This window comes from Megalops cyprinoides, chromosome 24, assembly GCF_013368585.1.
Source record: "Megalops cyprinoides isolate fMegCyp1 chromosome 24, fMegCyp1.pri, whole genome shotgun sequence".
Classification (NCBI taxonomy): Eukaryota; Metazoa; Chordata; class Actinopteri; order Elopiformes; family Megalopidae; genus Megalops; species Megalops cyprinoides.
In genome coordinates this window covers 3,397,537-3,420,832 of record NC_050606.1, presented here as the reverse complement: position 1 = coordinate 3,420,832, position 23,296 = coordinate 3,397,537, and the positions used below count along the sequence as shown (strand labels likewise).

Genomic DNA, 23,296 nt, shown 5'->3' with positions numbered 1-23,296 from the left:
TTTCACGAAAAGACTTGAGCGCACCCATTCACGATCGGCATTGTTTTTTTCCCCGTCAAACACAGGCTGAAGTTGTTTGCCTCAAACAAGAGATGTAAGGGGAAAATTAACAAAAAAAACCACGACGTTCTCGCTCAAGCGGAACTTCAAGGGAACGAGGGAACTCGATCCTCTCTTGATGATTCCTGCACACGGGAGAGATCTGCTCGGGCTGATCTGCCGCTGTCCTTGGTGATGTACGGTGCAATCCAATTAGGTTTCACCTCTAGGCTGTGATGCGGCTCGCGAATCCTCAATCCTCCATTCAGTCGATGCCGTGCGCGTCGCCCTGCAGCTCGCTCCGCTCCATGGTGCGCTCTCCCCCGTCGCTCTGCTATTTTTACGCGCTCGATACGTCCGCGCACGTCCCGTTTGACCATATCAGCAACCCATGGAGAGCGAGCTCAACCCGAGCGGCTTTTCCTACAGCGAGAACGGCGATCCCGTCTAGCTGTGTGTCCGAAGACGCCCGTTTCCTTTTCTGAGGGATTTTTTTTTTTTTTATTACAAGAACAATGTGGGATATGGACACTGAATACACACCTTCCCCTCAGAGCCTGGAGCCTTAGCAGCCTGGAGAAGGTAATCACAATGCTTTCCTTTTCCCTCTCACTGGAATAGATGCTTTTGTAAGAATAACGCGGTTGTGCGTGTTTTTGTAGAGGTGTAAGGTGATTTTACGTAGTTTCGGCGGAGATGTAGTTGCTAATAAACCAAGCTCTTTACTTTGACAAGCTGTGGAACTTGGTGCGACTCTACGTTCCAATACACTTGTGTCGAGCGGTTATTGCGATTTGATGTAAGACGTTCGTGTTCACGAAGATCTGCGTGAATGCTCAAATATACGCTGCATGAAACATGTGTAGCAACTCGTGACGAAGAATTCAAGGGTGATGGTAGAACTGAAAGGTGTAGGCAACATATCTAATAAAATCATACGATATACGTTTTAAGACGTTAAATGAATGTTTGCTCTTATCAAGACGCCAGGTTTGTGCCCTGGTGTGTCTCAACTCATGTCTTAAAACTTAATAAAAGGAATATATTTAAGTACATTAAATGAACGCTCTTTTTGAGTGTAATGGACAACATTATTATAATAACTGAAATGTGTGGTCATGTTGAAACTGAAGAAACTTGCGTTTTTGGTAATATCAGAAGGTCAAGTAAGCAAAGATCTGGTATAACATAACACATGCTTGGAGCGTGAAAATAGTTAATAAAACGTATTACAACGAATCTGGAATATGAACAGAAACGTGTTAATTCACGAAAAGCTACCTAGGCCAATTTTATCGCAAGATCAATAAATAGTAGATTTGCTTGCGTAAAACTCAAGCAAATCTACTATTTGTTGATCTTACGATAAAATTGCGTGAAAATAACACCAAAGTGCTCAATGTCTCCCTATCCTCACTGTTGTGTGTGTTCATGTAGTGTCTTAAAATTCGGTAATTAAAGGGAAAACACATGTATTGTGCACCACATAAACTTTTTTTTCAGGACAGCACTGCACCTCGGGGCCCCGCTCTGTCTGGCTTATATAATAATACCGTCACCTTGAGGAGATAAAACGCGAAGGTAAAGATTTATATTGAACACGGCAGGCAGTGTAATACCTGTATGTGCGCTCTGCCGGGAGCTAGTAAACGTTTTATTTCTCCACTTTAGGTTCATCGAACATAGCGCAATCGATGGCATAACGTCCGTTCTGTTCGAGAGTTTAAAATAGTATGGCTATTACAAAGTCTTTTAAGTGCAGTAAATATAAACCAGCTAAATACCCCAGCTGGGATTTATAGCTAAGACTCTGAGAGACACAATCTCGTTTAAGGCCTTTTGTACTTGGAGAGGAAAGTTAAGGGACCATCTTCACCTAAGTATTCTGTCAAACTCAACTCACAATCGAAAATGTGAATTATACCACTGTGCCACAATGTGACTAAGTTGAAATAAATTAAGATAGTTCAATTATAATACCAGGTATTTTGATTGACACACCCAGAGTAAAAAAACTGGATATTTAAAAGAGAGGATTCATCAAACATCTCTCAGTGCAGGAAATAGGTCCTAAGTGCTCGACAGTCCTGAAAGTGATGTCAGTTTGGTCCTACTCTTACTCCTAAGAGTAAAAGCGATTCATCAAGCTTCTTTAGACTTAAAAGTACTCCTACCTCGGCAGGTATGTAGGAGTCCTGGCGAGCTGTCCTAAACCGTTAGGAGTTGCCGACAGGTGGCTACATCGAGGCGGCGGTCATGCATTTTCGGCAGAGCAAATACGTTTTGCATACATTTGACGACAAAGAGCAGTTACGAAGATATCGGTGGGATAAGGCGGGTATTTTATTTACCAGCGACCTCGTCAGAGACGTTGTCACTCCTTCCATGAGAAGAACGTCACCACTTACCGCTCTAATAAAGAGTATTTTAAACTTTGTTTATAGGCGGTCGGAATTTTTTTTTTATTTATTTAAGATGACGTACCACGGCTTGCTACATGTCAGATGATTATGTTGCATTTTAGTATTTATAGCCATATATGGCAGTGTATGCGACCCATCAGTTACTTAATCAACATTTCACATATCAGTTGTGTCATCTATGGGGTTCATAAGATCACGTGCAGCGTTGTGGTATTGGGCAACTGAAAAAGAGTGGAAACCATCCGTGCAAATCTGGTGGCATTTATTCACGTTTATGACGTGTTTGATCATGTTCAAAACTTCCAGCGCTATGACTATTATATTTAATGGGCATCTTCTCAACATAGGGGTCGACCTGTGAAAAATGTCATCACTATAGTTCGTTTCGTAAAAATCAAGGAAACAGTGTTGCTGCCAACCAAGAGTAGGTAGGCGTAAACCTTCATAAGTTACCCCACTTCCTACTCTGAGGTGGGACTTTTTACTCTCAAAACTGCTTTTAGCAGGACTCTTAGCAGTAACTCTTGGACGCATGGTGAACATGGGCTCAGGTATCTATGACTGACTGTGAGCTAATAAAGGAAAAATGCTCACCCTCAGGGGAAGCAGGTTTCCCCATTCATGGACTGAACTTCCACAGGCCATTGATCTGGGTATCATGTTCTCAGTGATGCTAAAGAGTGCATCCGCTTGCTCTTATGACATCGCAGCATCTCCATCTCCATCTCCGCTGAAGCTGCATATATGTTTTACTACGTTTTACCGTTACTGTCTGCAGGAATACGGATTTGATGTGGCCCCAGACTAAAGCTGTGTTCCTGCCCTCTTTCCCTCACAGTGTCCGCCATGGAGGGACTCGTCTAAGGACGCGTGCGTTTCCCATATCTCTCACACCTTTTCGTTCGATTGCTTCTCTTCGCCGTGAGCGTCGCGCCTCAACCCCCGCCTCGCCATGGCCGATAAGGTTGGGTCGGGGGCGCCCAAGGCGACCGCCCGGCCCGGCGGGGCCCTCCCGCCCGAGCCCATCGAGATCATCCGGGTCAAGGCCCGGTCCCGGAGGGTGCGGATCAATGTGGGGGGGATCATCCACGAAGTCCTGTGGAGGACCCTGGACCGGCTGCCCCGGACCCGGCTGGGGAAACTTCGCGACTGCAACACCCACGACACCCTGATGGAGATCTGCGATGACTACAGCCTCAACGACAACGAGTACTTCTTCGACCGGCACCCGGGCGCCTTCACCTCCATCCTCAACTTCTACCGCACGGGCAAGCTGCACATGATGGAGGAGATGTGCGCCCTCTCCTTCGGCCAGGAGCTCGACTACTGGGGCATCGACGAGATCTACCTGGAGTCCTGCTGCCAGGCGCGCTACCACCAGAAGAAAGAGCAGATGAACGAGGAGCTGAGGCGGGAGGCTGAGACGCTCCGGGAGAAGGAGGGCGACGATTTCGACAACAACTGCTGCCCCGACAAAAGGCGCAAGCTGTGGGACCTGCTGGAGAAGCCCAGCTCCTCTGTCGCTGCCAAGGTAAGGCGGCCCCCGCCCCCCCTGAAACGCACGCGCATCCCCTCTGGTGCCTCTTGCTCCATTTTGAGCTACGGAAAGGGGTCACACTTCTTCGCCCTAAAGGCCCTGGCCAAAAAAGCTCAGCTCCGCTTTCTTCTCTGCTGAAGTCAAGCACAGAATACATTAGTTTAAGTTACTTGTATTTTTTGTGTTGATTGTGTAAGGACAAGGCTGTCAGATCATATTTTAGCAAAGATAAATTTTTATAGCCCAGTAATTCCACATGGGGTCCTTGGCCTTCATGCACAGAGGAAACCAGAGAGGATGAAGGAGAAGCTGTTCTCCAGAGTATAACAGTTAAATTGAGTCTAAACTTAGTGCAAAAGAAACAACATCATATGGGGTGGGGGAAATCATAAAGATTGCTAACAGTTTAGAGCTGATGGCCCTACACAGACTTATGCATTGGGGTTAGTGAAAACATATGAAAGAATACAGATTTCCTGATTTCTGCTGGTGCAAGGTGAGAACCTGGAGTTCACTATTATTTCGACTCCTGTTGGCTGTAGGTGTGGGTTGAGGGAGGCTCCTCAATGATATACTTCCACTGCCCTAAGTGCAGTAAGACAGACATCCTCTGATAAACAATGGCTCTGACGATTGCGTGCGCACATGTTCGAAAAAACTAAATCATGTGTTTGTCCCCAAGCACAGTATGAAACTCCATTACTTTAGTGTAAATAATGACTCCTTCCAAAGACATATGGATTCATTCATAATTTCAGGCAGGCAAATGAGTAATATCAATAAATCTGTTATTTTATTCAGGGCTGTAAGACTCCCCTTCATTAATATTGATGAGCTAGAGTATCCTATTCTCTGAAAATTGTTTCATTATTTATTTTTAATGAGTCATTCAAATATAGATTCAGATAATCGAACATGTGATCTCATATTCAGATATTTGAATAATCAAATATTTGGTGTTGTGCCTAGAATTCACTGTCAATTTTCCCTGACCCACTGCAAGACAGCTGTCAAGCAGAGGATACTGCAGTCTGGTCGCCTGCCATATGCGGTCAGCACGGCACTCAGAATATCAGATGCTGCATGTCAGAACGGTGGTGGGCATGTGGGTAGCGTCTGCAGTTCAATCCATACAGGAACTATCTACATTTATTTGTCTAGCAGACGCTCTTATGCTGAGCGAGTTACACAGGTTACGCAGTTCCTGCATGTTGTCCACGGCTGCAGATGGGTATTTACTGAGGCATTTCTGGGTTAAGTACGTTGCCCAAGGGTACAGCAGCCATGCCAGAGCAGGGAACCAATCCAGAAAACTTCTGGAGCTTTCAGGAGCCTCACTCCTTGCCGCTACGCCAGGCTGATGCCCGTATGTGTGTTTGGAGGTGTATGTAAAGACTATCTGTAAAGATAATCCCATCTGTATGTTGGGACCTATGCGTGAACATACTCTGATCACCCTTGGGCTAATCTTCTTCAGAAAATAATCATCGTTCTTTTGGTTGTACACTTCCACAGTTGTGGCAGGAACTCACCAGTATTATGTAAGTACATATTTGTTTTGCAATGTAATTTCACTTGTATACAGTGCTGTACTTGTTTTTTTTTTTTTTTTTTACTTTGACAGTTACATACTTTATGCATATGTAATTAAACAGGCACAATACGTCACTGAAACGTAAAGTAAGAACAAACAGTATTATTTCAGTTAACCTAATTTCATGCTCTCTAAATCAAAATGTGATTGACCAGAGAGCCTGATAAAGTATTTGTAGCGGGCACCATGAAAGATTAAGTTTTATGCATTAAAATGAATGGATTTATCATCCTTTTGGAAAGGATGATACATTTTGCTGATCATGATAAATCCTTCAGTGAACCGAAAATAATTGGGCCACCAAAAAAGCAAGAGAAGTGATATAATACGGACCCAAGTGCATTGCTTTGCTGAAAAAAAAGCACAATTCATACATTGATGTCTAGACAAAAGCTTTGTAATCACAGGCCAGGTTGTATTGCTATTCACAAACGCTCAGACCTAATTTGTTAATGCGGATGCACGGTTGATCTATTTTTAATGCCTGCTCATAATTTTGAATAATGGATGTTTACAAAGCCCCCATGATTTTCAGTGCTGATGTATTTTAGCCATGTTTGAAGACAGCGGTGAGTTCAGGATACGTTTTAATGCAATATTTAACATGCAGGTGCTCGGTTTTACAGGTCAAGGGAAAGTCTTATTAGACCGTTTCCTGTTACCTGCATGTGTGGGCCGTGTCTCTGAGAGTGAGCATATGCACTAAACCGCGTAGACGATGGCTAAGAACAGGACAGATCTGCAGCAGATGAGCCAATCAGAACTTAGGAAAAGTCTGCCTTCAGTGTTGTAATAGAAGCATGATGTTCAGCAGTGGAACAGGACACAGCAGAACCTATTCGCAATGTATAATAGGGCAGCGCTTACTCTCAATGATTCAACAGAGCAGCTTTCATTCTCAATGATGCAATAGAGCAGAATTCATTCTCAATGATGCAATAGAGCAGAATTCATATCTCAATGATGCAATAGAGCAGCTTTCATTCTCAATGTTGCAACGGAGCAGCTTTCATTCTCAATGATGCAATAGAGCAGCTTTCATTCTCAATGATGCAATAGAGCAGCTTTCATTCTCAATGTTGCAACGGAGCAGCTTTCATTCTCAATGATGCAATAGAGCAGCTTTCATTCTCAATGATGCAATAGAGCAGCATTCATTCTCAGTAGTGAAAGAGGGCAGCACTGACTGTCAGTGTTGTAACAGGGCATTGTCATTCTCAGTGCTGTACATGGGGCAGGTTATTGTGGTGATAATGCTTGCTGCATGTTAGCCAAACCCAGTTAATTGAGCTGAGCTGGATCGAACCCCAGCGTGCACAGCGGTTCCCCGGGACTGCGATCACTCAGCTCTCCGTGTGAAGCCTCGGCACCGAGCTCTGCGTCGCCTCTTCCCCCTCCACAGTCTGCATCCGCAGAGGGCAGCCGTTCAAACAGAGTTGAATTTTGGCACATGGCGAGTCTCTATAAATACATAACCTCCACTTACGGCAGTACCCTGAAGGGCAGGTAAAGCAAAGCCTCCCTTCCAAGGTGATCTTTCGCAGGAGCCCGACCGGAGGCAGCAAAACTTTTATAGTTCGGAAATGTGTCTGATTATTCTGAGCCCACGGGAAGCAGCACACAGACCCTCAGAATGGATTGAGAGTCGGTAAGGGTTGAGAGACTGGAAAGGGTGAGACGATAGGTCCGACCCTGCCCATCAGGAACAGGAGCAGCAAAGACACATGGCACGTTGTGAGAGTTTGTGTTCATTTTTTAGGATTATTCTTCCGATGTTCTTTTTGTTATTCACCTGATTTGATTTTGTCATAGCATCACCCCAGCCACCTTGTAGTGCCACCTTACTGAATCTGGTTAATTTACAAAGGTAGGACCATGTGATTGTGAATTACTTCTAGAACTGCGGTGTTTAGTGTTCACTTTTGGAGGCCGTTAAAACTATTTTTTCAGCCTACTTTGACAATGAATTGTCACTTAGTAGGGGGATACTGCATCATGTTATGTTACGGATATGTGGTGCTACTCTGCATTCACAAGTAGCACTAGTATCGTATTCCATGACAACAGATGGCAAGCATTTGTTAAAGAAATTACTTCCAAGACTGATGCACAGCCAAGATACTATATTTTAAAAACACACCGTCACTGTCTGTTGGATTGTTATACATTCAAGCAGGAGTTTCCAGGGAAGGAGGCTTAGTCAGTGAGTGAGTGGTTGGTGTATTTGAATGTTTTCTACAGCCTTAAACATCAGCAAAGATCACAGAAAGAGATAAAAGTCAAAATGGGACTCCATTCAAATACAAAAGACGATGTTGCAACGTGTAACCATCCCTCATGAAATGAGCTATTATTTGATGCTTCAGTGAAAATGATGATGCGCCTCACAAAAGTGGTGTAATTCGGAAAGTTTCATTTTCTGTCAGAATGTCATTAAACCGTACAGACTTATCGAAAAATAAAACAAAGTGGCATAACAATGCATTTCACAGATAGCAGAAGTTTCTGAAAATGACTTCTGACATGTGAAATGTGACCAGAATGGTGTGCTGTCTCAGATGGAAGGAAGGGATTAGAGCATTTTCATGCTGCTCAATTTCTCCCAAATCTGATTAGTTTGTTTTTTTTTTTCACTTCTTTTCTCGTTCTCTCTTCTCTTTCTGTCTGTCTTGCTGCTACATTCAGTCTTCTTCTTAACCATTTTAAGCAGCCCTTAACAATTAAGACTATTCAGAATATCTGAAAACTGTCATGGGAAGTTCAATGTATCTAATTACTCAGTTATGTATGGTACTGCAAAACCCTAAATTTGTCCCAGTTTGAGTGGCTGTGCTGATTGTCAAGGTGGAGCAGGAATCCTCTAGTAAGTGATTTTCCTTTATCTGAAGTTCATCTGGTGTGATTTTGTCTGTCTGATTGTCAGTAGGTAATCCCTTTTTTCACTGGGGAGAGCAAAACCAGCAAAACAGAATTTTAAAAAAGCAAAGTAAGTCATATTACATGAATTACTTTGCTTACTTTGTTTTATAAGGGATTTTTACCATGCTTGAAGAATGGACTACCTTATTGTGTGTAACAATGTCATACAAACCGTTTGTTATAACTTCCAGTCAATGCAATGTAACAATCTGAAATAATAATCTGAAAACTAGTTCTTTTGTTTTGTGGCAGCAGAGATTTAAGTTCGGGTGTAATTTACACAGCATCGGGTCCCGAGATCAGTTCTCAGTTCTTTGTGCAGCGTGTTAACATCGTGCACTCACACGAGAATCACTGCAAGCAGAGATTCTGCCAGCCGCTCTGAATGGGACATGTTTCAATGTCACCGAGAAACAGGATCCTAAATAGAGCAGGGAACCTTTTTTTGGACGCCCGTGCATTTATCGGAGGCTGGTCCTGGGAACGTTACTATTATTAATAATCTCCCGTAGAGAAATTATGCTAAGTCATGGCAGGCATTATATGACAACCAACCCGCAGACTCCCGTTACACTTGGATGTTACACTTGGATTGTGTATTGTGTATTGTCACTGGTGTGCCGCTGTTTCTTGCTCTCGGTCCCTTACATATCTTTCTCAGACAATCTGCCAATCAGTTTTCAGACTCCTCCCACATCCTCAGACCCGAACCCCCCCCCCCCCCCCCCCCCCGCCCTACAATCCCACCCACACCCAGCGCGCCCGTTGCATAATATTTTCCAAAGGGACATAATCAGTTCAGGCCAACATTTAGGCCCCGCGTCCTAAATCCTCTTTCTGCCCCGCATTTGTAATCAGATAAGGAAGGACCTGTAAGATTATGGGTAATGTGCGTTCTTACGGCTCCACCAGTGCCACAGAGAGGCTGGTTGTAGGGGTAAAAGCCAAGCAGTTTCAGCTCCGGAGTGTGAAAGTCTTTCTGTACACAGCAGAACAGGCACGTACAATGACGAGGCATGCAATGATTGGCAGCATTTGAATTTAGCCTAGAAAGATATTTCAGCTTTAGTTTGACAGGGGTTACCAAGTATATGTCCAATAACTGTATTTGTGCTGTATTCACTGTGCTTCTGTTGTGGACAAAGCGTCGACAATCCATTTTTCTTAACAAGGGAAAACATTTCAATTATTTCAAGGTGTGGTGTCCCCCACAAAGAAGGAACGAGGAACCCTGAGATTTCAGTGCTGTGTCCGTGATTGGTTAGCAGTTGAGTTTGGTATGCAGGACTGCTTGTGATTGGATGAACTGCTGTTTCCCTTCAGTAACCATGGAGACTGTTTTTTGGAAATACGAGTGGTCGCTAAAGTGTGCCCTGTGAGGTGGTTTACATTTCCTTGGTATTTGGTGTAATCATACTAATTATACTAATTTTATTTTGAGGATATCTGGGGTGTGGTAGGACCCAAAGAATAAACACAAGACCAGATTTAATCCAGCAGTACTGTGCTTAACCTTAACCGTCAGACATGTAGTCCTGCAATCAATGACTCACGCATCTAAACCAATCACAGAGTCCTGGACTGTAAAGTAGAGTCTTTTGATTGGCTCATACAGGTCAGGTATTTACAGCACACTGACTCTCCCGTTACTCATGTAATGTGGTGGTTTTCTGTTCACAGAAATTGACGAAATTAAAGTAAACTACAAAGCAAACTAAAAATAAACTATAAAAAAGTTCACAGAAAGTGTGCACTGCAGGTTGACTGGCTCTGGCCCAGAGCTAATCATGCAGGAAGAAATCAGATAAAATGAGTCTGATTTTATAAAGCAATGAAAAAAGAAGATCTTTGCCACCATTATTATGTAGCCGAATTCATTAAGAACCCGACCACCGAGTGTTTCATTCAATCAATCAAATACATTTAAATGCAAATTTTTTCTTGTGCAAAGATTACTATCAAGAACATGTGGACTTAAGAATTTCTTTTTTAGATTCAGATTTTCACCAATAATCAGTCTCCCAGATTGGTTTAAACCAAGCCAGTTCCATGCCAAATGGATAAAATATGCCGTAATAGCAACTCATAACCAGTGTGTCCTAAAACACGTCCTGTTGTGTACAAAATACATCCTGTACTGTACAGTACCTGCGGTGTTGCAGATTGGTCATGGATGGAATGCTGTCATGCCCTGGGAACAAACTGAAATCTGTCCTGACAGACAGAGGTGAGTGAATCTTATGACACGCTGTTCGATGTGGAGAATTACGAGCGAGGCCCTCTCTCGGGGAGCAGAGGGGTAATGAGCGGAATTATGTGTGGAAGTGTAATGGTGTGTAATGGACGTGTAAAGGAGTGTAATGGACAGAAGAATGGCCCAGTACGAGAGCAGGACAGCGGCTTTGCACAGCCTACGCACAACCTAATGGTCCCGCCACACCCAGTTCCAAGAAACGCCACGTCCCATTAGAAGAAAAGGCTTTTATGTTTATTTGTTGTTTTGTAGAGCAGAGTGGGAGTGGGGGGGGGGGGGGGGGGGGAGACAGGCGCGGTGCGGTAATGAACCGCCTGAGTTCCCCCAGCAAGGCGTTCTCTGGCCGCAGTCTGAAACGTTTAATGGAAGCCTCTGGGGGGGGGGGGGGGTTGGTTGCCATGGTGGGTGAGGGGGGTGAGGATGACAGCATGGGTTCCGGAAGGGCGATTAGGGAGAGAAGTGCCACGCCTCTGTTGTTCTTACTGTCCCCTGTGCTTAGCATTTAGCATGTAGCATTTAGCGTGTCCCACGCCTCTTGTGTGTGTCCCAGTCTGTGTGATGTGACTCTGAATCCCAGGTGGCAGCACCTGACAGTGAGAAACCCCCCCCTTCCCACCCCCACCCCCTCCCTTGGGATGTGGGGTCCCAGGGGTGTGGGGTGCCTTCGATTCGGGGAGATAATCTGTTGTGTGAAAAGCAGTGAGAGACTGACAGGCCCGATTCGCTCACAGCAGACCACAGCTCCCCCCCTGCATCCTCAGTGACACGCTTCCTGTTTCACGTGAAGCGCCTGCCTGTCTCAGCTCTCCTTCTCGCCACTTCCTCTGGGGGGACAGAGCGTAGGAAATGAGGTCACGGTCACAGTTACTGAGTCACATCTGGCAGGGACGCGTTAGCAGGAGTGCCCACGGTTCAGGGAGCGGTCCGTTGCGGTTGGTCACGTTCGCAATTCAGCACAATGGCACCGCTTCCATTAAGGTGTCTTTACGACCCCTCTGCTGCTAACCGCCTCTTACTGTAACTGGGCCGAGATGTCCGCGGTTTTTATTGTTCTGCGCAGGGTGTCATTCGGTGTTCCGGCGAACGACCAGACAGGACATTTGATTGCCTCGTGAAATCCATCTCTTTATCTCAAACCATTCTGGCTGAGTGCACATTAGCAGAGTCGTTTCATAAAAAAAATAAATAAATACAAAAAACATAACTCTCCACTTTTTATTCTATTGAGGCCTTTTATGTCTGTTTGTTTTCATACGACATGCTCACGAAAAGGGCTGAGGTTGCACTGAGTGCTTATAATTAGGAGAAATGCTGGTGGAGGATCTGGAAATGTGCCTGCAAACTTTGAGATTCAAATCATAGGCGGTGCGGTACCATCGTTCCCTTGAAATAGGGCATTTTACCAGAATTGCCTCAGTAGATAAATGTCAATGGCTGTTATATAAAAGCGTGAGGTGGGTGAATCACCCTGGGTGCAGGTGTCTGCTAATCATCTGATTACCGTGGAGTAATGTAATAGAAATGAATTTAGCTTTAAAGGGCTCGGGGGGGGGGATCCAAGGAGCCAGCTAAGGTCATACCGCACCATTAGCCAATGAGTGACATCATCGTTAAGTGATGATGTCACCCCCCCCCCCCAACGTGTCATCACCTCACTCCGCTGCAGTGTAACTCCCAGGCTTCAGGGTGGCGGGCAAACAGCATGCGCAGTGTGTGCGTTCGAGGCTGCTGACCGCGGCGCAGTAGTCTGCTGTCCGTGCTCTGGGGCGGGGCTAATCAGATTACGGAGTGGAACAGAACGTTTGAGGACCATATGTCTCCTCCGGGGGCGGGGCGCAGAAGTGCCCTGTGCAGGTGGCTCTGTCTGTGATCATTTGTCCGTGTATGTTGTATTTTTCCTTGCTGTTCACACTCCACCATTTAAGATTAGTTAGCTAAGTGCCGCCAATCCCTCTGAGATTTACCACAAAGACCAGGGGGGCCACTCCAGTATCCCTTCTCCTGTCTAATCATATCTGACTGTAATGGGCTAAATATCTCCTTGCTTCCCCGTCCGAGCTGATGTGAGGTGTTCTGGTGCAAAACGGCCACTATGCAGCACCAGTTTGGGAGCGTACATCACAGGGCGTAGAGCTGCGTAACCTCCTACCCCTGTAAAGCACTTTGAGATCTCTGAAATGCACTGTGCAAATCCAATTCATTCTGGCAGATCAATTGTTTCTGCAGGAAATGCTTTTAGGAAGTATTTTCTGTTGGTGGATTATGATAAATGTCCGTTTTGAGATATCCTCATTAAATAAACGTCCTGCATTATGTCATATCAGCAGCCAGTGAATGGGTCTGCGTGCGTGGCTGGACCCACGGAGTCTGAAGGTAGCGTCTCCTACGCATGCAGTCGCTCCTGGCGATGAAGGCTCAGATAAGCAGTCAGTCACAGTCCTCTTAATTCCATAACATGCCTTATATTTTTATCAGGAGTGTATGCTGTGGGTAGCATGAGAATGCTCGCTCACAGTAAGGAGAGAGAGAAGGAGAGAGAGAGCAAAGAAGAGAGAGAGAGAGAGAGAGAGAGAGAGGGAGACAGGGAGAGGAAGAGAGGGAGAGAGGGAGAGAGTGAAGAAGAGAGAAACAGGGAGGGAGAGGGAGAGAGAGAGAGGGAGAGAGGGAGGGAGGGAGAGAGAGAGAGGAAGAGAGGGAGAGAGGGAGAGGGAGAGAGAGAGAGGAAGAGAGGGAGAGAGGGAGAGAGGGAGAGGGAGAGAGGGAGAGAGTGAAGAAGAGAGAAACAGGGAGAGGCAGGGAGAGAGAGAGAGGGAGAGAGGGAGGGAGGGAGAGAGAGATTACAGCTCTCTAAAGCTCTTTGTTTCCACATTGGTCAGGGAACCTGTTCGATGGCGTCACATCTGTGTAACGGATCTAACCACATCATGGAAATGCATTGAAAGCTAAAGATTACCCCTGAATCACGGCAAAGCCATAATATGATTTAAAGGGGGAAAAGCACAGGAAAATACCCTTACCCTGGCGTTTTACATAAGCACCTCAGAGCAGAGGGCAGTCATACCCTCATCTGCTCCCTACCCAATCACTGCATGCAGGACTGCTGAAAGCACTCAGGTTTTACAGAAGAGCTTTACATTCCATAGAACCAGGTCCTGAATGTGACAGGCAGGATGGAATCCTGGATGGAACACACAGGACGGAATCCTGTATGTAACACACAGGACGGAATCCTGGATGTAACACACAGGATGGAATCCTGGATGTAACACACAGGATGGAATCCTGGATGTGACACACCAGGGTGAGCGAGACCTAATCTCCTTTGTCGGATTTACCAAGTCTGCTGCCACAAATAGGCTGTAGCCAAGGCTCCGCCACTCATCTGTCCATTTGAACGCCGCACAGTCACACGTCACTGAATGCACTCATTGCGCAAAATTAGCGTGTCTCCCTGTTTCAGATTACCGCTGAGCTGGTCTGCCTCCACAATGCATCACCTTCCGCGCTGTGACTTCACGCGGTTCAAACTCAAAGCCACCAGCAGCTGAATCCCACGGAATTAGCAACTGGTACTGAAGGTGGCAGAGAGACACCTAATCCACTGACCTCCTTCCTGGAGCACAAAGTTACAGGCCCCTTACAGGAAGAGCAGGGAAAGGTTAGAGCAACAATGCAGAGGAGTAACTTAAAGTTACACGAAGAGGACGGAGAAGTTACAGGACCTTAAGTAAAAAGTGCAGAGAGGTCACGGGATATGACTGGCAGCACAGCGAAGTTACAGTAACAACAGAGAAAAGTTAGACCAAAGTGCAGAGGAATGCTGTCCTGTTGCTGTAACTCAAAGTTACAGAAACAGGACAGAGAGGTTACAGGACATTAAATGAACAATACAGAAAGTTACAGGAAATGACTGGAGCAGCAAAGTGAAGTTACTGGAACGCCACAGGGAAGTTACAGGAAGCGTGGTGGTCAGAGACTCTGCTGACCACAAGGGCTAGTTGGGGGTTGTGGATGGGAGCATGTGGTTGGTCCATGCACAGTGACAGAGTGGTACACATCAGTACACAAACAGCAGAGACTGACACGGTTTCAGTGAGAAGAAAAGAAAAAACACATTTTGGCCACGTTCAGCGTTACAGGTCTAGCCCTAATCCATCAGCACCCTGCGCTGTGAGACAGTCACAGATAGCAGTGCGGTAAAAGCTGTTTAGAGCCAGAAAAGCCACAGTGTTCTCTGGAAAAGCCATAATCTGTTCCTTGCTCTCTTTACAATATCGGTTTGGAATCAGAAATCCATCTCCAAATGGTATTTCAACATGAGGCCGCTACTCATTTTTCATAACCGCAATTCGCAGTTTATCTGTCACACTGATTCCTCTCACATTTTCATATTTCCATTTAAGCAGCTAGTTGAATGTAATAAAAAAACAAAGATGATGATTTTTTGAGATTCAAGAGGACTTCCTTTGTCATGGTAAATACTGTGGTAGCAGATATATTTTTTTTCTGTTTGACAGAATGAAAAAAAAATCCTTATCAAGTCATCTTTTTGCTGACAAAATAAGCATTGATTTCCAGGATTTTCAGCTTATACATTTCCTGAGAAAAAAGGACTGAGAGGAGAGAGAATTTCAATAAAATTGAATAAAACTGAAATCCAAAATTGTCCTAAAACCCCAGAGCCTGCTGCCAAGTGGTTTCTGATTGGAAGGGCAAGCGATTTTGGGTTAGCCACAACCATTTTTCATACATAAAAGAAGGTTGTGTAAGTACCAAGAAAAAGCAAAATGGTCTTAAATATGATTTCAGTGACAGTAAAAACATAGATTAGATTCATTCAACCCCTAGTGCATGTACATCTCCTTTAACAATAATCCTCAATGCTGCGGTGGACCTCACCAGGTACTGACTTTGTGGTAAAAGTGTAGGCATAAACGGTAGGTGTAAGTGCTTGCACTTATGTTTTATGGCACTTATACAATAAAGCAGGTGAAGAGATTTAGAGGATGAGAGTTGAGTGTTACAGTTACAGGGCTTTCAAGGTGTAAAATAGTGTGTGGTAAATGACTGTACATCAATGCCTTTCCGCATATAGCACAATGACTGCAGTCTAATTAAGAGCCTAGCCGCAGCGCGGGGTTATCCTAAAACCCTATGGATTTGAAGGTCACGTTTTTGATCCCTGAACCTCAGGAGAGACCTAACCCTTCCCTGGACAACCAGAGACAGAGGACCGAGGTGACCAGTGTGCCGCAGATGAGGGAGGCCTTAGAAATGTACTCCTTAAACAGATAATTACTCTGAATGTGTTTTTGATGTGCGTGACCCCCCCCTCCGCCTTTTTTCTTTCTCTGCCACCCTCACTGTCCCTGTGACTCCTTTTCTTTCTCTTCCTCCATCTCTGTCCCTCTCTCTCTCTCCTTGCCTTAGCGAGAGTGCAGCACATTGCTGGGTTCGACTCACAGAGCTTCCTCTGTTGCTAGGGTTAAGACTTCTTAGGGAAATTAGCGAGGAGAGGTGTGTCTGCTGTAATCCGTTATAAACATAGCCGGCTATTTTAGGCCCTGTTTCCACTGAAACATGTCCATCGTAGAAGCCTATAGCAAGCAAACTGCTGCCACATTATCCCCTTTAAATCAGATCTCTGTCTGTGTAATCATGTGCGCTTGAGAAGGAATGTAAAGCATAGAGTGAGGAACATTTCCTTATCAGGGATCACAAATGTGAATGGCTTCATCCCCATTTCTGTCCCTCTAAGCTGGTCAAAGTTCAGATCACATCAGAGGACTCCCAACAGACGAGTCCAAAATAGTTTATATGGCTGGGAGGGTTAATCTGGAAAAAGTCTATTGAAAAATGCTTCCAACAATATTTATCTCTGTAGAACATCCTTAAACGTCTCTCTGTAAAGCATTCGTTTATACTTAATGTATACAAGCAGAACTTGATTAACTGATGATTTGTAACATTTCCTGAAGCGCGATTGCTTTGATTACCTCTCTCCGACTGCAGAAGTAATATATTTGCCTGGTGTAACCGATGACATCACAAATGGAATGTCTTTATGCCGCTTGTCTAATGACATCACAAACGTGTGATCACATTCTGACGGCAGTACTGCTGGGAGGCCAATGAGAAGAGCAAGTGGGAGAGTCCTCTGAGGACAGGCCTACGTCTGGTCATCTCCACACTGAGCGTGCCAGCATTGACATCACTTTCTGTGGCTACTCACTGCCAGCTCCTAATGGCCTAAGGGGAGACAGGAAGCACGCGGCAGATGACCAGTCACAGGATTTCAGTCACAGTCGGTTGCGTAATCAGACCTCATGGGCCAGCTCGACAGCCACTCGCACTTAAATAAATTCCGCTTGAAAAGTTGACAATGTAAGATGATGCTGGAGAAGGAGGGAGGGAGACGAGAACTTCTGTGAGATCAGACACAAGCACATGGGCAGGTCAAAGTGAAAAGCGAAGTTGTCTAACAGCACTGCATTGTTCTGCCTTCACTGATCTCTGATCAGTTTAAGACACAGAACAGGCTCTGTGTCTGCTTCACCATATACTGTACGTTACCACAAAATTCTATGGACTTTTGTAGTGCTTAGATTACTCATACAGGTTCATATTGTTAAATGGTCACTGTAATGTAGCTCTATTAATATCTTGTTCTGCAGGATTTACAGAATTGAGACTCAGTGTGTCTCTGTGATGTCCTGAGACTCTCTCTGAGGATCTCTGTAATATAGTGAGAATCAGTGGTCAGTTTGACAGTTGTGAGTCAGCTGGAGCCCAGGTGCAATTGTGTTTTAGGAAGATTAGTTTTCCTGGGGGGGGGGATGGTGGGGAGAGAATTTAAAAAGTCATAAATAATATGTGAATGATATAAATCATAGAGCCGTTCAAGTCCACTTGCCCTGATTAATTGAATCAGTTCACGACTTTTTTTCCGCCGCAATGCTCTGTTGTAAATTATTCATTATTATTATTGTTTTTTTTTTTTTTCTGCTACCGTATTATCCCTAAGCAGGCTGCCGGGGGGCTTGTAGTTCTGGCTCTAAAAGCCAGTGTGACCTCGTGTCAAATGGGTGCAAGAGATCAGGTGTGGCTCTGTCTCCGTTTCCTGAACTGAAAATGCAACACCAGTGGTGGCTCCACAGCTACAGCAATTTTTCTGAGCTCCTTCTGAATGTGCGCAAACTCCAAAGACCTATAACGTGGTGTTACTGCAGATCACCTGGCTTTGAGACCATCATGTCTTGTGGCTTGCGATGTTGCCATGTGGTGTAGAAGGCTGGGTGTGATGCAGTGATCACAGAATGAAGGCGCCATGAACCCAAAAAATGGGTGGAGCTGTCATGCGTTTGAGCAATTTGGTTTGAGCCAACCAAATGAACAGAGTCTGTTGAATGGTTCAGTATGAGGCACGTGGTAGCTCCGCCCATAATGAAGTTTGCTGAGTCTCCCGTCATTGGTGCAAAGTGTCCAAAGTGCTGGCAGAACTGTAGCATTTTGCTTTTTTTTGTTCCATACATACACAGCCCCCGAGGCCTTCTCCTTCTCATCCAGGTGCTTTGAATAAGAGCAAATAAGCTGCCTCAAAAAATAATAGTCAGCTCATTTCATTTTGGAAGACGCAGGTGACCTGAAGTGTGTTAACAGACTCGAACCCTGAACCTGAACCTGGCTGTGTGTGAGGAAAGGGACTTGGCGGAGTGGCAGCAGTTCCTCACTCTTCGGGCAGAGCCCTGGACGGCCTGGGGGGAATATTTACCCCTCGGAGACGCCATCAGGTGTAACCCGCAGCGGTGTTCTGCAGGGCATCTGCTGCTGCGGTTTCTCGGAAGTGTGGCGGCGGGACCCGGCGCTGAAGCCCGGGCGTCAGTCAGCCCCCTGCCGCGCTCCTCCGGCTCCTCCTGTGTTTGTTAAACAAACGCCGGACCCCCTGCTCCCCCTGCTCCCCCTGCTCCCATGGCTGGCTGCGCTCTCAACCCAGCGGCTAAAATCATGAGTCAGCAGCACGCCGGTTCAGGGGATGCATGCAGTACCCTTCTGTGATGTCTCCAGCCTCGCATGGTGAGAAATATCAGTGGACCGACCATTGTAGCGAATGCTGAAAACTAATGCTAAATAAATAAATAAATAAATAAATGTAAATGAGAAAAGACGGCCTTGATGACAAGGTTTGTGGTTAACAAGCTGGTGGAAAGAAAAGATCGTTGGACCTCAAGATCCAGATCATGAACCGTTGTAAGATTTCTGATGACGAGCTTCTGCACACGGCTTGCAGAGATAGAATCTGGGTTGAATTGGTTCATCCTCCATACCGCTGACAGGGTAATGTTCCAATTTCCATTTTCGCACGCATGTGATTACACAGGCAGACTTAATTTCTTTACTACTTATGTTAAATGAATCATTACAATCAGGGAGGGGTTTACTCATTAAATGCTATCCAGGATGGATCCTTTGCGAGTCAGAAAGGGTCAGAGCATTATGCATGTCTGTCGGAGGCACTGGCCCAAACTTGGTGCTGATCCGTTTGGCTCTGAGCCTGGAGTGGGTCCATGCACATTGCTCATGGATTGATTTCCCCCTGGATCGATTCCCGCCCCTTTTGTTGAGGGCCGGCCCGATGTCTTTTAGCGGGATTGATTTCCACCTGTTGTGCTGAACCGCCGGAGTGAAGGACCAGGGTTTTAATCTCTGAGGGAAACGGGCCTCCTTGATGCGTGGATGCATGTGTTTGCACCGCTGCCAAACGTGGGGCTTGGATCTTCAGTTTGAGATCTCAGTCTTTTAATTTCTTGTAAAATGTTACCCAGGGCTCTTCTCTGAAAATAGAAGTAGTTTACTGTACAGCTATGATCGAACATGGATATCTAATTTTAAGCAGAAATTAAGTCACTGAAATAAAGTTTTCGCAGAAAAGTGGATTTGAAAAATGAACCCCAGGGAAACTGCTCAGTTGGACACGCAAAGCACCATAAACTATCGGTGTAAAACCCACCCTGTCCCTTTTTCATCAGTGTACGGGGGCAAAATCCCATTTCTTCAGTAGCTTTTCCGAAGTTAATTGAGTGTTTGCAGTCGATGGTGTGGAAAGGGAGCAGAGAGATGTGTGCTGTGCATTTGTTCGCCCCTCTCCGGAGCACCGGCTGGTAGCCGAAGGGCAGCCGCGTTGCCTGCTCACCCGTGTAATTCAATTAGCTGGCTGCCATCTCTCCCAGGAGTGAGCGCGCTGCCGTCTTCATGCCACTCACTCATTTTACTTGCTCGTCGTACCAGCGTTTCGCCTGTAGCTGTCAATCGTTAATCACCGAAGCAATAGTAACGGTAGCCGTGGTAACAGTGTAACAGCGGCAGCAGAAGGCATTACAGGCATGGGAGCTGTAGTTGTAACAGGAGCAGATGCAGAATAATTTAAAGAAGTGTTAGTGCGATGTGCTGCCGAAAGTTTCATTAGTAGTGATAACAACAGTGCTGTTTGTATTGTTATAAAGTGGTAAACCATTTTAGAATTTTGTCACACTAAATACACTGTTCAGCTGTGTTGAAGAGCCAGACATATATGGTAATGGCCCAATTATCTTCCTCTAATTTTCCCCCAATTTACTCACATTAGAAGGGTAATTGCTGTATGCTGCGTATCCTCTGGAGGTAAAGCATGATCTGTTTAATGTTTTGTAAAATGAGAGCGATATTAATCCAGGCACATGGAGGCGTTAACCTCACCTCTACATCCATTTTTAAACAGTTCAACAGTAGCCGTTGAGTTATAGTAGATTTGAGTGAAATCTGGCCTGTTAGTCAATTTAAAGTAGGCCGCCTCCCTCCGGTACAATTGGAGTGTGAATCTCTCACTACATTGGCTGATCCTGAGTGCAGGTCATTATTACCCATGATACTCTCTGCCCTGCTGAAGTCACCAGCCAAAGCTGACCTTGGAACGCTCATGCAGGGTCCGTGAAGAGGCCTAACCTTGGGCTCCCTTCTGGGCATGTCTCTGGGAACAGGGCTGCCAAACTGACCCATTGAAATGCACATTCTGGGCATGAGGGACCAAAAAAAAAAAAAACGAAGACACTCCTGACCAGACGGAGGGTTGGCACACCTTCTGGCTTCTGTTCCCCGGGGCAGCATCTGACCTTGCCCTCACGTTACTGTCGCCCTGGCTGTATTCAGGACGTGCTTACTCACTTGTCATAGTGCCAGGGGACGAGTTCCAGTTTGTGGGGTGCTGTCAGATGTGTTTGTGTGCATTTTGTGTGTTTGCTGCTGTGCTCTCCACAAATCTGAAAGCAGAAGGCTTGGGCAACCCTTTGTACCTCAACACTGTGCCACGACTGTGCCATAGATCTGGTTCATATCTGTTCAACAAACGGACTCAACCTTTTTTTTGGGGAGAGGGGGGGGCACAGATTCACCTCTGAGACTTCTGCTGATTGTTACTCTCTGGAAACATTTCAGCAGGGATACCACCGTCACCGTCACGTTCTGGCAGCTTGCTGTATTCGGTGTGTTTTGTACTCTGAATCCTGAAAATTGTTTCCTCCTGAGCCGTCCACCAAGAAAGGTGGATATTTTTACTGCTGCCGTAAGATTCACCTGTTCTTCTGTCTTGGGGTGCGTTAGGTACATGACAACACCTTGCTCTTTATGCTGTGAGGTGTGTGTATGTGTGGGGGGGGCTTGCAATCAAAGAGTCTGAACCCTCTCTGGCACATTCCCTTGATTTTGGTCTTGACTTCATCTGTGCATAATATTTTAAGACATGAATACATGGGCAGACAAAGTGTGTGTTCCCACTGAAAAAGGACAGTAAAAAGAAAGTCTACATAAGGGCAGTAATTACAGTAAATCTTAGTCTCAGAGGTGTTTTAATCTTTGCTTTATTTACCAGTCTCTAAGCATAGACATATGGTATTATCATAAATTACTCCTGGGATTATTTGGGCACGCCAACGTTGTCAGCAGCAAAGTGAATTTAGAAAAATAGGCTTTGTAATCCAAGAGTTTAATCGCAGACTACGTTTTCGGTGGGCCTGAAACTCCTCTCTGCACGCACACAATCCTCACAGCATATCAGTATAACTTTATTGCTTATTAGTCACTCTTGTTTTGAGACGTATTTACATAGACAAAAAGCAGGACACCCAAAGGCACACAGCCAGGGTGATGAAATTCAGGGTAACTGAAATCTCCCCTTTTTTGGGGTGCGTTGCATGTCAGCTGGCCGGGTCATACTGGATGGCGTTCAGAAGCAAACAGCGGAATTTCAGGATTTTAGCATCTGTTTAAACAAAGGCTAAATCCGTGACAGCAAGACAAGCGTTTAGCCGTGTGTCAGTAACACATTTTTTTCATACGCATGGGTGCCGTTTTGAAATTTTATCACGGAGGCACGATTTTAAAATTGGCAAGCGAGCGAGGAGCTGCGTTAGCTGTTCGAACCTGCAGGTGACGTCAGGCAGAAGCACGAGCGGCTCTCGCGGCTCTCACGGCTCCCGCGGCGCTGAGACACTGTGTCCTGCCTCCTCGTTTTGCACGCCGAGCTGCAGCGCGACGTCCTGACGCGCCCGCGCCCCCTGGCAGGACTCCCAGACACCCGGCCTTGGCAGAATATGTTCGTCCCGCATGTTGCGTTTCTCCCTCCGTCCCCGTGTGTATGGCGACGTTGCGTAGCTCCAGTCTGGCTGTGACTGAAGCTAAGCAGCTCTCCGTCTTTAAGTGGGGGATCTCCCTCACATCGGCATGCAGCTCTGCCTATCGTCCAGTAGGATAAGGCCCAAAAACAACATGCTGGCGGTTTGGATGTAATAATATATCTCGGAATCTCCTGAGGTCCTTCTGCACTGTTCACCGATTCCTGTAAATACAGACACTTCGCTGTGTATTGGTTATCCAACATGGCTGCCTTCCAGTCTGTGATGGCCCTTGTGGTTTACTCTGAATTAACACCTCTGATGAATAATGGAGTATAGGGCATGCAGTCATTCCAGGTTTGGCCACTCCAGGTGCAGTTACTCTCTAGCTGTTTCTCCACCTGGGAGATGCCTTGTCCGGCAAACCATTGAAACCTGGTCATGCAGCGCTTCTAATATTGTTGACTCCTTATGGTTTTTTTTTTTTGCTTGTGTTGTACTCTACCTCACTTGTAAGTCGTTTTGGATAAAAGCATCTGCCAAACAAATAAATGTAAATGTAATGTAAATGACGTGCTTTATTTCTCGGAAAACCAATTTCCAGGAAAAAGAAGAGCGTTACATGAGTGACAGGAGCGTCATCACATCCAAGTATAGAGGAATACCGTCTGTTATCAGGGTCGCTATGTACAGGAGGAGAAGGAACCATGTCTGTGGACAGATTTAGGAGGAATATAGGCTATACTGTACATATACTATATAGCCCAAGCCTGAGATCCCCTGAGTGTATTTTCTGAGCCGCAGCGCATGCAGGGTACTCCGGACCTATCACGCTCGAACCGTGACAGAAATTATGACAGCAATAAGAGACCCTGAAGGAGAGGGGTT

At 45.6% G+C, this 23,296-nt stretch overlaps 1 protein-coding gene across 1 annotated transcript in view; it reads left to right on the top strand.

Moving 5' to 3' along the window:
* The first annotated feature begins 211 nt into the window (after window positions 1–211).
* LOC118770862 (potassium voltage-gated channel subfamily B member 2-like) overlaps window positions 212–23,296 on the top strand; it is a 55,068-nt gene continuing 31,983 nt past the window's right edge. The window contains exons 1-2 of the mRNA XM_036518613.1: window positions 212–621; window positions 3,301–3,993. Of these exons, the coding sequence (XP_036374506.1) occupies window positions 3,415–3,993 (579 nt within the window). The 5' untranslated portion in view covers window positions 212–621; window positions 3,301–3,414. The remainder of the gene's footprint in view (window positions 622–3,300; window positions 3,994–23,296) is intronic.